Source organism: Myotis daubentonii, chromosome 9 (genome assembly GCF_963259705.1).
Source record: "Myotis daubentonii chromosome 9, mMyoDau2.1, whole genome shotgun sequence".
NCBI lineage: Eukaryota > Metazoa > Chordata > Mammalia > Chiroptera > Vespertilionidae > Myotis > Myotis daubentonii.
Window position 1 is genome coordinate 19389817 of NC_081848.1, and position 14630 is coordinate 19404446.

General features: G+C 38.4%; 1 protein-coding gene across 7 annotated transcripts in view; it reads right to left on the bottom strand.

The window, feature by feature from the left end:
- Positions 1–14630, bottom strand: part of ARHGAP42 (Rho GTPase activating protein 42) — a 260925-nt gene that overhangs the window by 166298 nt on the left and 79997 nt on the right. For 6 of the 7 annotated variants that reach the window (XM_059708078.1, XM_059708077.1, XM_059708075.1 and 3 more), the window contains exon 3: positions 6127–6188. The exons of the other annotated variant lie outside the window; for it this stretch is intronic. In XM_059708078.1, coding sequence (XP_059564061.1) covers positions 6127–6188 — 62 coding nt within the window. The remainder of the gene's footprint in view (positions 1–6126; positions 6189–14630) is intronic. 7 annotated transcript variants of the gene reach the window in all.

Consider the following 14630-nt stretch of genomic DNA (forward strand, 5'->3'; position numbering starts at 1 on the left):
TCTCTCAAGAACTGTTTAGAAGCTGTCGATAAACTTAATGAGATCTACACGAAAACTAATAAGACCCTCAATCTTATATTGGGGAACCAACTAGAAATTAAGCATACACGGACTGAAATAACGAATATTATACAGACGCCCGACAACAGACCAGAGGAGCGCAAGAATCAAGTCAATGATTTGAAATGCGAGGAAGCAAAAAACATCCAACCGGAAAAGCAAAATGAAAAAAGAATCCAAAAATGCGAGGATAGTGTAAGGAGCCTCTGGGACAGCTTCAAGCATACCAACATCAGAATTATAGGGGTGCCAGAAGATGAGAGAGAGCAAGATATTGAAAACCTATTTGAAGAAATAATGACAGAAAACTTCCCCCACCTGGTGAAAGAAATGGACTTACAGGTCCAAGAAGCGCGGAGAACCCCAAACAAAAGGAATCCAAAGAGGACCACACCAAGACACATCATAATTAAAATGCCAAGAGCAAAAGATAAAGAGAGAATCTTAAAAACAGCAAGAGAAAGAAACTCAGTTACCTACAAGGGAATACCCATACGACTGTCAGCTGATTTCTCAACAGAAACTTTGCAGGCCAGAAGGGAGTGGCAAGAAATATTCAAAGTGATGAATACCAAGAACCTACAACCAAGATTACTTTATCCAGCAAAGCTATCATTCAGAATTGAAGGTCAGATAAAGAGCTTCACAGATAAGGAAAAGCTAAAGGAGTTCATCACCACCAAACCAGGATTATATGAAATGCTGAAAGGTATCCTTTGAGAAGAGGAAGAGGAAGAAAAGGGTAAAGATACACATTATGAACAACAAATATGCATCTATCAACAAGTGAATCTAAGAATCAAGTGAATAAATAATCTGGTGAACAGAATGAACTGTTGATTATAATAGAATCAGGGACATAGAAAGGGAATGGACTGACTATTCTTGGGGGGGAAAGGGGTGTGGGAGATGTGGGAAGAGACTGGACAAAAATCGTGCACCTATGGATGAGGACAGTGGGTGGGGAGTGAGGGCGGAGGGTGGGGTGGGAACTGGGAGGAGGGGAGTTATGGGGGGGAAAAAAAAGAGGAACAAATGTAATGATCTGAACAATAAAGATTTAATTTAAAAAAAAAGAATTAAAAAAAATATATATAAAGCAATTCCAATAGCAGTGCCTGGTACCTTGAAAATGCTCAGGGTCAGCTGTTATCTACAACAGTGTATCCCAATAATTATTACTTGGCCTGAATTATATTTCTAACACATTTCAGGTGCTTATACCTTCCTATGACTAGTGTCTAACATACTGGGTATCTCAGATACATTTTTTTTAAAAAAATCTCTTGAGACTAATAAGAGCTCAAAATCTTGTGTCAGTAACCCAAGTAACTTATGTTAGATCTAAAACTATTTTGAGTCTACTTCCTATTAACCCTTACCTAGTCCTGCTTATGCTTTAAAAAAAGTATAAAAAGAGGAAAATAAACATTATAATTCTCTTATAAAGAAAGTGAATGTTAAGGTTATGAGTTTCCCTCCCAGCCTCTCATAATTTTTTGTTTTTGTTTCGAAGTAATACCCAGACACCTAACCTAGCCCATTTCAGGAAAGTATTTTCATTACCCAAGAATTAAAAAAAAAAAAAAGAAAAGAGTAATCTGGGCACTAAATAGAAAGAATTTAAGTCTTAGCAAACCAAAAGCAAATTTGTAAACTTACACAAAGGTCAAATGTGAATGCTAAATGTTGGAAGTGATCATGGTGTAAAAAGAGTTTCTTATAGTCATCAAAATGAAAACTACAAAAAATAAGTACATCTCTATAAATTCTTCAAATTAACATAAGCTAAAATATTCTGAAGTTGAGGCTTCCTCAATTGGTGATAAAAATATAGCTTAAAAAAAAACTATTTCACTGCAGGCATGCACGCACGCACGCGCGCACACACACACGCACACACACATTTGTCAAAGTTAGGGACTAAAAGGACCCATAAAGTAAAGGCCCCAGGCAGGGGTAGAGGAGTAGCAGAGAGTGGGTCAGGTAATTTGGACCCTCTATCCCGAAGAACAGCTAGAACCACTGAATCCACATCCTGTAAGTTTCTAGTTAATATCTTTCCACAGCCTACTGTAGCACAGTGAATGAATGGGACGTAAGCAAGCTGTCCAACAGTGTTCTCCTGCTGCTCCTACTGATCTAAATCTCCTTTGTTGAGTTTACCTCATCTGATCAAACTCTGGACTCAACCACCTCAGGGTTCAATTCTCCCACATTTTCTCTTCTGTTTGTACACTCACAGATTGGGTGATCTCATACATCCCATAGCTTTAAATACCCTCTACATGTTGTCGACTTCTAAATTTATATCTCTAGTCCTATCTGCTACCCCTGACTTCTCTGGACTCATATCCAGCTGCTCCCTAGGCAAGGTTACTTAGATACCCAGTAGGCATCTAAATAGATTCAAACTCTTAACTATTTCTTTCCCATCTCCTTCCTCATCTCAATAAATGGCAACATCTACCAGATGCATTCTTTTTTCTTTTTAGTACTTACCGCCATTAGACATAATTTGTTTAATGCCTATTTCTCCCCAGGAGAATGCAAGCTGCACGAACAGTTATTTCTGTCGCAATATATGAGGGCTAACAGGGACTAATTTAGGCTGTACGGAAAATGCAGGCCCCAGAGGTGATCTATGGGTTAAAGTCTGAATGACAAGATGAAGCCAATGGGAGGATGCGATCAGGATGTTCAGGGCAGAGGACATGACAATCACAAAGGTCTAAGTCCCAAAGAAGCTTGCAGGGACACATTAGGAGAAACTAAAGCCCCTTAAGCTGGAGAACAGGGAACCAGAGGGAGACTACTGAGAAGAAAGAAATGAGGGAGAGAGTAAGGTTCCAGGAATTCAGGGAAAGAAAATGTCAAGTTCAAAGGCCAGGAGGCAATTGAGTCAAATTCAGTATTTCAATACAAATAACAAGAAGCAACAGAGACCTCTTCCAGAAAGACTCAACTAAGACTTTATGCTTCTTTAGGTGGTTCTGTTGGTATGTTGGTATCTGAAACAAATTATTTGCCTAGTAGTTTATCTGATTCACTTTTTTGCTGTGTTAAAACTAGGCATTTTTAGTTGGCTTTAGCAGAATTTTTTTTTGAAGAAACTCAGTTAATAAAAAGCTAAAAGGTTCCATTTCTTTAAAAAGGCCAATATTTCTTTGGTCTCTCTTTTTTTTTTTTTTTTTTTTTGGCAAATTGCCTTTTTAGGTCACCCAGATGATATATTATCTAATTATGATAACTCATTGGTGACATGAGAATTTGTTTAAACTGTTAAGTGTCCTCTTTCATCTTCTTGAGCTTTTATTTTTGTTTTGTCACTGCTCTAACATACTTAGGTTTTGGTCAAATACAATCATATATGTCATGATTTATCACTGAAAAACACAGGCTTTATCATGAATTATAGAACTCCCTTACACTTTCCCAGTATATTTTCTTAAAATATCCTACTTCTAAAATGAATCATTAATTTTTAAAAGACAAATTCTACAAGATCTGCTACCAGCTAATTCTTCAGTTGTACTAACATCATGTGACTAAAAGTGTTGATTAATTACTCCAATATTTAGAATTGTGTGTTATTGATTACTTTTATAGAATCTTTGTGGAAATGCAATCAGGCTTTTATCTATAGAGGTTTTTCCTCATTATTTTGGATTCTTTATTTCAGACCTTCTCTGAAACAACAGGAAAAGCAAGAAAAACCACAATATGACTTCACCCATTAATGAAGAATTTCTTCCTTGCCCCAACATGAGAAATATGGCTGAAGGCAAAAATGATGAATTCTGAAACAGCAGAGTTGATCTAATCCCCATCTCCATGGCTTTTAAGACACTCTACCCCATTCCTCAGCTATTTTTTCTCCTTGGTCTTTGTCTTTTATCCTGTGATCATATTGGTCATCATATTGGATGTCTCAAGAACCTGCTCATAAAACATCTAAATCTCTGAGCTCAACCTTCTTGATTCCTAAGGTCTGACTTCCCACTCAGCTACATCTTAACTTCATTATCTAGATCAGCTCCATTGCCAAGTTCAGTATGTTTCAATTCCCACTCCTAATAACAACTTCCGTGTCCTCTCTCAAAATCTTCTCCTCTGTCAATAGTGAAACTTCAACATTAATAACTAGTCATGCTTGTCCTTTCTGCTTTCTTTTTTTTCCCCAAATATATTTTATTGGTTTTTAGAGAGAAAGGAAAGGAGAGGGAGAGAGCGGCAGAAACTATTCTAAATTATTTCTACAAACTCCTCTCAGAGTAAATGACGACTTCTTCCTAACATTCTTTCCACCTGCCCAACCAACTGTCCAAACGTCTCCGTTTTAACCAATCTTCTCTTCCTTTTCTCCCAGCTCAGAGGAAGAGCTTTCTCCCAGGTGCCCATAGGTCTCAGTGCTATAAGAACATTCCCTTGGCTCTTTTCTCCCCTGCAAGCTACAACACACTTTCTCACACTCTCCAACTAATACATTTTCTAAAATGATAGCTCACACTAGTTGGTTTATCGCTCTTCTGCATTAGTTGTACAGGATCTGATCACAACCTCACTCACCCAGAACTGAATATCCCCTGGCTTCCATGCCATTTCCAACTCTTTATTTACACATATCTCTAACCATTCTTTTCCTGTTTCCATCAGCATCTGCTCTTCTGGGCCATAGTGGACTCACTACCCACATCTCCCCACGGAAATTCAACTTCTATTATGTAACCTCAGACAGCTGGAGTGAGGATTATGTATAAAGTACATAAAAGTGTCCTAGTTAGCCTCAAGACTCCAATCAAAGTCACCTCCACTTGTAGTCCAGATCACGTTGTATGGCTCTCTCTCTGATACTGAGACCAGACCTTGGCAGGGTAGGCTTATGTTTTCTAAGGAAATATGGTTACCCCTTCTCCCCGATATTTCTTCCACACCTCATCTCTTTGTCAACATGGCCACCAAATTAATCTCTCCCAAATCCCATACTGATCCTCTCATTTGCTATTCAAAAATTTCTAGCCATTGCTCTCCCTTACCCATTTAGCAAATGACACCAAACTGTGCTATATTTCTAGCACATTTAGTCCACATTTGAGTTTACATGTTTACCTATAATTCCCCAACACGATGCTGAAGTATAGTGATATCAGAGGTGATGTCCTAAAGGAATGTGTAGCCCTCACTGTAACTGACAATCAACATCTTCAGCACTGCTAACATTTATTATGTGCCAGGTATTACTTTACAACAATCCTTGGGGTATATCATACTATTTTTTCCATACACATAGAGAAAGACTGGGTCATAGACAGGGACCTTCACAGAAATTTGAACACAATGGGTATAAAATTATATTTGTAAATGGATACGTATATTACTAATAACCAAGCATTGATACTGCCACATAAATTAATCCATCAACCTGGAATGCATTCCCTTTTTTTCCAAGCCCAGCAAAATCACCCCAGCCTTCAACACCCAATTCATGAATTGCCTTTAATACTTGTAATGTGTCTTTATTATAACTTTAAGGTTATTTGGATGTTTGCTTAATTAGAATGGATTTCATAATGGCAGTTTGTTCAATATGTTTTTTTAAATATATTTTTAATGATTTTTTTTACAGAAAGGAAGGGAAGAGGGATAGAGAGTTTGAAACGTCGATGAGAGAGAAACATCTATCAGCTGCCTCCTGCACACCTCCTACTGGGGATGTGCCCCCAACCAAGGTACATGCACTTGACCAGAATCAAACCTGGGACCTTTCAGTCCGCAGGCCGACGCTCTATCCACTGAGCCAAACCGGTTAGGGCAAATGTTTTTAATTATAAGAAAAATTAACTGGAAAACAAAATGGATGTAATTTGATTATGTTGAAAAATGAAATAAGTAGAAATAGCTTATCTTATTAGCAATATTTGATCATCATACAACTTTTTTCTGTAACATTTAGTACATGCATCACATTATAAGGTCTGCTATGGCTAAGCCTAATTTAAAAGGTCTATTCTTTTTTTAAAAAATCCAAACAAAGCGGTATTCTTAAGAAATGAGTATCAGACTTACCAGTCTTCTCCTTTCTTCTTCTACTGTGATGAGTAGTCTTGCAAATTCTTTTAGTGACTGAGCTATTTAAAAGACAAATTTTAAAAAGAAGTATTAACCTCTTTTCATTGCTAATATCTAACTGCATAGGAACAAACATTACAATGAAACTAGTTATAAATTTGTACTTATTCTATAGTTTTATGTTTTTATAACCATAACACAGTATACACAATAGAATCTCAATGAATAATGGCTATAGATAAGATGTTTGTATGCCACAAATCAAAGGTAAGCACATAGCAAGTACAATATATTTTTCTTTAAAGACACTAGGGGAATATAGTTTATATATTTAATATATAAAACTCTCACATTAATAAATAGAAATATAGTACAGGAATCACCTCTAAACAGAATATTACAAATAATGAAAAGCATATTAAATCTATAAGAAACAATAAATCCAGTACTATTTAGATGTACTTAGTAGCAGCCAGTAATACAAGGGCTCCCACTACCATCTTTATAGAAGTTCAACAAATGTTGAATTCTTCCTATATCTACAATATTTTAAACCTTTGCTAGTCAGTGTTGTGGAATGAACACCAGCATCAGCACTTGGGAACTTATTAAAAATACAGACTCTCAGGCACAACCCCAGAATCTGCATTTTAACAAAATCCCCAGGTAACCTGTTTGCATACATGTTGGCATGCACTTCTTTAGAAAATTATCGGACCTATATTGCCCTAGCCTGAGGAAAGAATCAAGTAGTCAGAAACTTTAAAAGAACAAACCAAAAATAAATAAAAAGGGACTTATAGTGGTCTATTCTTTTAAAATGTATAGTTCCAAATGGCAAGTGTGGAAAGTAATTTATCCACATCAATTTTGTACCTTATACTTAATATGAACTATTAACTAAAATAAAATGGTTTTGTTACAATACTAAGGACACAAATAAGATAAATGCAAATTTTATTTTCATTTAACCTGTGAACCTTCCCTTCTATGCCCCTACTCTTTAGGCTCTCCCCATCCCCTTCCTTTGTCCATACTAATATTGAAAACATTGTGCGGGACCAGAAGTCTGGCCCCAAGCTCACAATAAAGGCAAGTAAGTCAGGAAAACAAAGCAAGAGTCACATTAACAGAACTTATTAAGGAAGAGAAAGAATGCTTTCCACTCAAGAATTTAAAAGGGCAGTACCTCCCAGCAGGCTCCCAGATGTCTGCAGGGAGTGCACGCCGCCAGGGTGAGCTCCCTCACCAGGCCCCCTTACCAGTCCACTGGGACCCAGTGTCTTAGGATCTGGCTCCAAGCCCCCACAGTGAGTGCAATCCAGGGGGAACACTGTGCCCCACTCCCACCCTGGACCCCAGAACCATACTGCTAGCCTGACCAGGAGACACCCAGTGCCCACTCCTTCGCGAATCCCAGGACCTGCTACCAGAGTGACCTGGAGCAACCCAGAGCACAACCTACTCTGGGCCATAGGAGAGTGGGGACTGTGTGACCCAGAGCAACTGGTGCCTGCTCCATCCCGGCTCCCTGAACATCCCTGCTGGGGTGACCCAGAGCAACCCACACCCGCTTCACCCCAGCCCAGAGGGATGACTCAGAGCAACGCAGCACACACCTCACTCAGGGCCACAGGGGAGCTCGGACTGTGCGATCCAGGGAAACCCACGCCTGCTCCACCGCGGCCCCCAGGACCGTCCTGCCGGGACCATCCAGAGCAACCCAACGTGCACCTCATTTGGGTGACAGGAGAGTGCGGACTGAGCAACAAAGGGTAACCCACCCCAATCCACATTGAGGAGGGGCAAACTGGAGCAAGACAGCAAGTGTCTCACTCCAGGCTACAAGAAAGTGAGGACTGAGTGACCCAGAGCAACCAGCACCCACTCCACCGCGAGCCCAGGGTCTTGCTGCTGGAGCAACCAGGAGTAACCCAGCATGTGTCCCACTCAGGCCACAGGGGAGCTCTACCTGTGCAACCCGGAGCAACCTGTACCCGTTTCTCCCCGACCCCTTGGACAGTCCTGCAGGGGCTACCTAGAGAAACCCAGCACACACCTCACTCTGGGACATAGGAGAGCACTGCCAGGCAGCCTGGAGCAAGCCAGTGTGCCCAGCCAGGGGCCACAGGACCACATTGCAAATGCACTGCCAGAGGGACCTAGGGTGCCACCCTGCCACGGGTTCTGAGGCCACACAGAGAATCGCATGCCAGAGGGTTCTGGGTCCTCACAGGGAGTCGCACACCAGAGGAACTGTGCACATGATCCCACCACCCTGAGTATCTGAAGCAGACAACTGAGGGACCAGATCTGTGGGAGAAGGAGATACAACTAAGAGCAGAGACAATAAAGGCATGAGACACAAGGCAGACCCAGCCTCTGGGTTAATGATTTCTGGACCATTGCCCTGATAGGGTCTTCAACCTCTCAAACGCCAAGCAGGGTGCCCAGGGCCAGAAAGAGACAGCAAAAATGGGGAGACAAAGAAACACCGCCGCCTCCCCCCCCCCCCCCCCCCCCGCAAAGAAAAGGCGTCCTCACCAGCAAAGTAACTAAATGAAACAGAGGCATGCAATATGTCAGAAAAAGAATTTAGAGTAAGGGTCATACAGTTCATAAACCAAATGGATGAGAAAATCAACAACTTATATAAGAATCAAAACTTATATAGCTATAATAAAAAACTCAATGGAAGGTTTCAAAAGTAGACTAGAAGAAGTGAAGGACCAAATTAGTGGGTTAGAAGGTAGGACAGAAAAATACACCCAATCTGAACAGCAATTGGATAAAAAAATTAGAAAGCAGGAGGAAAGCCTAAGGGAACTTTGGGACAACATGAAATGAAATAACATACATATAATAGGGGTGCCAGAAGGACAAGAAGAGGAATAAAGATTAGAAAACCTATTTGAGGAAATAATGACAGAAAACTTCCCTGATTTGGGGGAAGAAAAAAGTCACACAAGCACAGAGAGTCCCAAACAAGATGAACCCCAAAAGACCCCCACCAAGAAACCCTGTAATTACAATGGCAAACGTTAACGACAAAGAGAGAATCTTAAAGGCTGTGAGAGAGACAGAGAGTTACGTACAAAGGATTCCCCATTAGAGTACCAAATGATTTCTCAACAGAAACATATCAAGCCAGAAGGGAATGGAATGAAATATATAAAGTGATGCAAAGCAAGGGACTGAATCCAAGAATACTCTATCCAGCAAGGCTATCATTCAAAATTGAAGGGGAAATCAGGAGCTGAGCAGACAAAAAAAGGCTAAGGGAGTTTATCACTACCAAACTAGCAATGCAAGAAATGCTAAAGGGACTGTTGTAAAAAGAAGAAATAAAAAGGGAAGAAGAAACACAGGTACAAAAATAAAAAAGGCTACAAACAAGTACTTACAAATAGTAACTGTAAACATAAATGGACTAAATGCTCCAATCAAAAGACATTAAGTGGGCCCTGACCAGTTTGGCTCAGTGGATTCCAGTCAGGGGCATATACCTTGATTGGGGGCACATCCCCAGTAGGGGGCGTGCAAGAGGCAGCTGATCAATGTTTCTCTCTCACCGATGTTTCTAACTCTCTATCCCTCTCTCTTACTCTCAGTAAAACTCAATAAAATATATATATATTTTTAAAAAGACATCAAGTGGCTGAATGGATAAGAAAATATGACCCATATATATGCTGTCTACAAGACTCCCACCTCAGAACACAGACTGAAAGTGAAGGGATGGAAAAATGTTTTTTTAGGCAAATGGAAATGAAAAAAAAAGCTGGGGTAGCAATACTTATATCTGACAAAATAGACTTCAAAGTGAAGGCCATAACAAGAGATAAGGAGGGCCACTTCATAATACAAAAGGGATCAATACAACAAGAGGATATAACTCTGGTAAACATATATTCAGCCAATGTAGGAGTACCCAAATACATTTTTTTAAAAAAATAATAATAATTTAAAGTCCAATCTAGGATTTTTTTTTTTTATCTTCCTCTTGTCAGAACTGCTAGGTTTACAGTAAACTAAGCTGGTTTGAAATGCTATCCCTACCCATTACTTCACACCAGGTTTTATTCAATGTTACCAAAACAGAAATCAAAGGATTACCTGGGAATCAGATCAATCTTTTAAACACATTAATGGCCTTAGAGTAGGATTACTTTTTTAAAAGTTTTAATTTCTGCAAAAATAACTCTACCAATGTTACAATGTAACCCAGTTTTGACAATAGTAAGTTGAACAGAAAACATTTTTCAAATATATGGATTTTAACTGGAAGGAATAACAACATATTCTATTTTTGTTCTATTGGCATCTATGGGTAAAGAAAGCATTCCATCATCATTCTGGCAGCTATCTACTGCTGCTGAAGATCTCTTTTGGTGAGACTGAAAGAAATCGCAACCAAACTTTGGGTTAATGTTGACAGAAGACATTAACATGCCTAGGGAGAAAGAATCTAAGAGATAAGTCAGTTTGGGCTACAGGAAATGGAGGCAGCTGGTACTCCTGAGGGTGATAAAACAAGAGGAGATGGAGAGAGACAGTTGAAAGTAAAGAAACACTTTAATCCCACATTTCTCTTGATTCCTCCTAAACTATTTAGTTATTATTAAAAAAAAAAAAAAAGGAAAAGAAAACCTTACCAACACATGCTTCCTTTTATTTGCATCTATTGGGTGACACACTCTAACAAAACATGGGCCAAGAGAAAAGGTTATGGAATCTAGAGATAGTAGCCCAATACAAAAAAGAAGCAAATGGAATTCTCAAGGTGACACAGCTGTATAGTCCAGGACAACAGTTGTACAAAAGGCCAAGAGAGGATCTTCAGAGCACATACAAGAGACAACCAAAGAATGCATAAATAAGTAGAACAGCAAATTGATCTCTCTCTCTCTCTCTCTCTCTCTCTCTCTTTTGTCTCTCTCTCTCTCCCTCTCACTCTCTGGAAAAAAAAATCAATACAAAAAAATAAAGAAGTAGCAAGATAGTTATGATCTTTACAGCAATGGGAGAAATGGCTAAAAGTTCAAAATGTTTTTTCTGGGGAATTAAATGGTGGAGAGTGGTAAGATACAGGATACCTTTTTAAATAAAAAATAAAAATAAAACAAGCTATTAATGCTTCATTTTCCCACTGGCCTAAATTCTGGGAGGGCATACATCATATATTGTTAATTTTCCCAAAGAGTTAAGTAAATATCCAGCACACAGAAGCCTGTCAAGTGGTATTTTTGGAATAAATAAAAATATAGCCTGATCCTAGAGTGGCCCAGAAAATGACCACTGGCCCACGGAGTGGTGCCCTAAAAGTGCCTGGCAGTCTGTTACTCTGAGGACTGCGTGAGAGACCCACTGTGAGTAAAACCCACTGCGAGAGACCAGAAGTCCACAGGCTTCCCCAGGTAACCATTACTCTGAGTAAACTGTGGAGTTGCCTTAAATCCGATTTAGATTACAACTAAGGAAGCTCAGGTTCTCATTGCACTGTTGAAATTCTTTGTCTAAAAATGAATATTTCTGATTTACTTGGTTCTGGTCTGTTTCCAATATTAATACGATTTATAGACTCAGTATCTAACAGTTGATTATAGTGAGAATGTTGAAGGAGAACAATTTTGACAGGCAAAAGCAATCAGGTCTGCTTCCTGGCAACATAAACTATTCTCCTTCCAGCAATTTTTTGAGTCTGCCCCAAATTTAACAAGTTTTGTTCACTCTTTCTTTTGTTGATTTTTCAGGGAAATTACTTGGAAAAAAAATTGTTCTCTTTAAATATTAAAAGTATATTTAAAGTCTCAGTTCCATAAAAGAAGTATATGTTTCTGGGTCTAAATGAAGATACTTGTGTTAGTCATTTGTTCTTAAAAAAAAAAAAAAAAAAAAAAAAGAACAGTAAGTATTTCATGAATTAGTGACAGTGGCCTACCAACTTTTAAAACCCATATTAAAGTTTTCCCCTAATATTATTACTCATAATGATGTCAAAGTACTGCATTAATAGTTTACTAAGCACACAGTAACAGAAAGAAAATAGTAATTAACAATCCTGTGAAGCAGATATAAAATGATTCAATGTATTAGCTTGTAAATTGGGTTTTAGGATTAAGGGGTGAAGAACAGCCATTCCCTTCCCTGTCTGCTCCACCCTCAAAGTAGCAGGGACCTCTAACAAAATGAGAAGCTGGTATTAGAATCTCTGGTACCAGGAACCCACAAATACCCTCAAGACTATGAAAACCGGAAGGTGTCTTTTCTCCACCAGACCTTGGGCAGAAAATACATACAAAATGACCCTCCCAGCACCCATCACAGTGCCTTATACAAAACAGCTATTGATGTTGTAACTGAGCCATTTCTTCTAAAACTTTACTTAAGCAAAATCATAAAATATTACATGCAAATACCTAATTCCAAAATACTTCTTTTTATAAGCAACTATTTGTGATACTCCATACTTTATTTATCAATATTAATATTTACATAAATAACCATTTCATTATCTGATTTTGGAGGTCCAAACTAACTTCAAACATTAACAGCTGATCCTGCAATTACAGGTGGTATGACAGGAGCTTGATTTCATGAGAACAATATTCCAAAAACAATACTTAAAACACAATGGGCTTTCAATATTTGATCGTTACATGGATTAATTAATTTAACAATACATTTCCACAGCCTGTTTGCTCTATAAAGAGAAACAAACAACCCTTATTCCAGGCTTCATAAAATATTCTGAAAAGAATAGCCAGATAGTTTGGAAAATTTTGTTTGCTATCCACATTTTTGCCACCTGCATGAAACTTTCCTGGCTGTATTCACCAGTAATAATCTTTCCCCTTCCTGACCATCTGGACCACGAGATTACTGGAGAGCAACCAAAATATAATTTCACATAAAAATGCTAACTTCCCAACAAATTACTAAGGTCAAGAATATTGCTATAGGCTTTCCTTTGTATCTCCACAATATGATGTTGGAAAAACACTTTTGGAACAAAAGAAATCAATTACTCAGGTGTATTTATGACACGTCCTGAGAGTATAAACATTCACAAAGCCAAGAGTCAGATTATATTTACAGGGTGAGAAGTATGATAATGGTTTCTCTATTTACCAATATTATAAAATCCAAAACATTCCTGAACTTAATACATGCATAGCCCATGGATACAGAAAATAGTGTGATGAAGGCCAGGGAAGGGGCAGAGTGAGGTGGGCAAAGGGAGGGGAAGTGGAGGGCATCTGTAATAGTGTCAACAATAAAAAATAATAAAAAAAAGGATCATAAAAATAAATAAATAAATAAATAAATGCTTATTTCCTAACAATCTTTTCAACCAGCTTAAATTCACCATACTATTTTTAAATTATATTTTTATTGGTTTCAGAGAGGAAGGGAGAGGGAGAGAGAGAAACAGAAACATCAATGATGAGAGAGAATCATTGATCAGCTGTCTGTTGCACACCCCACACTGGGGATAGAGCCCGCAACCCAGGTATGTGCCCTGATCTGGAATCAAACTGTGACTTCCTGATTCAAAGGTCAACGCTCAATCACTGCGCCACACCGGCCGGGCCACACTACTATTTTTGAATGTGGAAAACCTGTTTAGAATCTGGGAGTAGGAACAAGAGACAAAAAAAAGACAACAACTCCCTGTTCATTGTTAACAAAACTCCACTACTTTAAACACTAACTATTATACTATTAAATGTCTCAACAATTGATCACCTTGGTCTTTACAGATTCTGCAACTAGAAGAATTGAGAAACCATGTCCCTCTTGCATCCAACCAACATTTATATCATAATCAGACAATGAGGTGTTAAATATTTCTCCCAGGAGTCTTTCCTCAAACCTAAATAGCATAAATACATACTCAAAGAACAGGTCACGAATTCATAAATATAGAATGTTATGTCAACAACCCAAGTTTCCACTTTATTAGAGTGCACAAATATCACTCTTGACATCCAGCTATGCTAAAAAATAGGGAGAACTGGTTAGCAGTAGGCCTTAGATTTGGTTAAATATCAGTGAAAACCTATAAAAGTCAGTTTAAACCAATGCAGTCATATTTTATAAACCCAGATGATGGCCCAACAGTCACTTCCCTTTTCTATTTGGGTGTGAGAGGTAGGCTCTGCCCAGGTCTTTTGTAACACCCTTCCTGCACTGACTTTTCATGAAGAATAGGAGGTAATATACAGGAGGTTGGCAAAACTAGATTTACAGTTGTGAGTATGCCTAACAGAGTTTATTCTTAGATTATTATTTATTAGTTATTATGCCATTTATTTGTAGTATTTGTTTTCTTATTATTATTACTATTATTTCATATACTTACTTATGATTTATCTTTTAGGTAATGATGGCTGGTAATTTAACCTACTTTGTCCACCCCTGTAATAAAACATTAACACTGAAATAAGAATACGAACCAGAGAAGGTGGATTTGTCATATCCTTTTAGATCTAGCCATA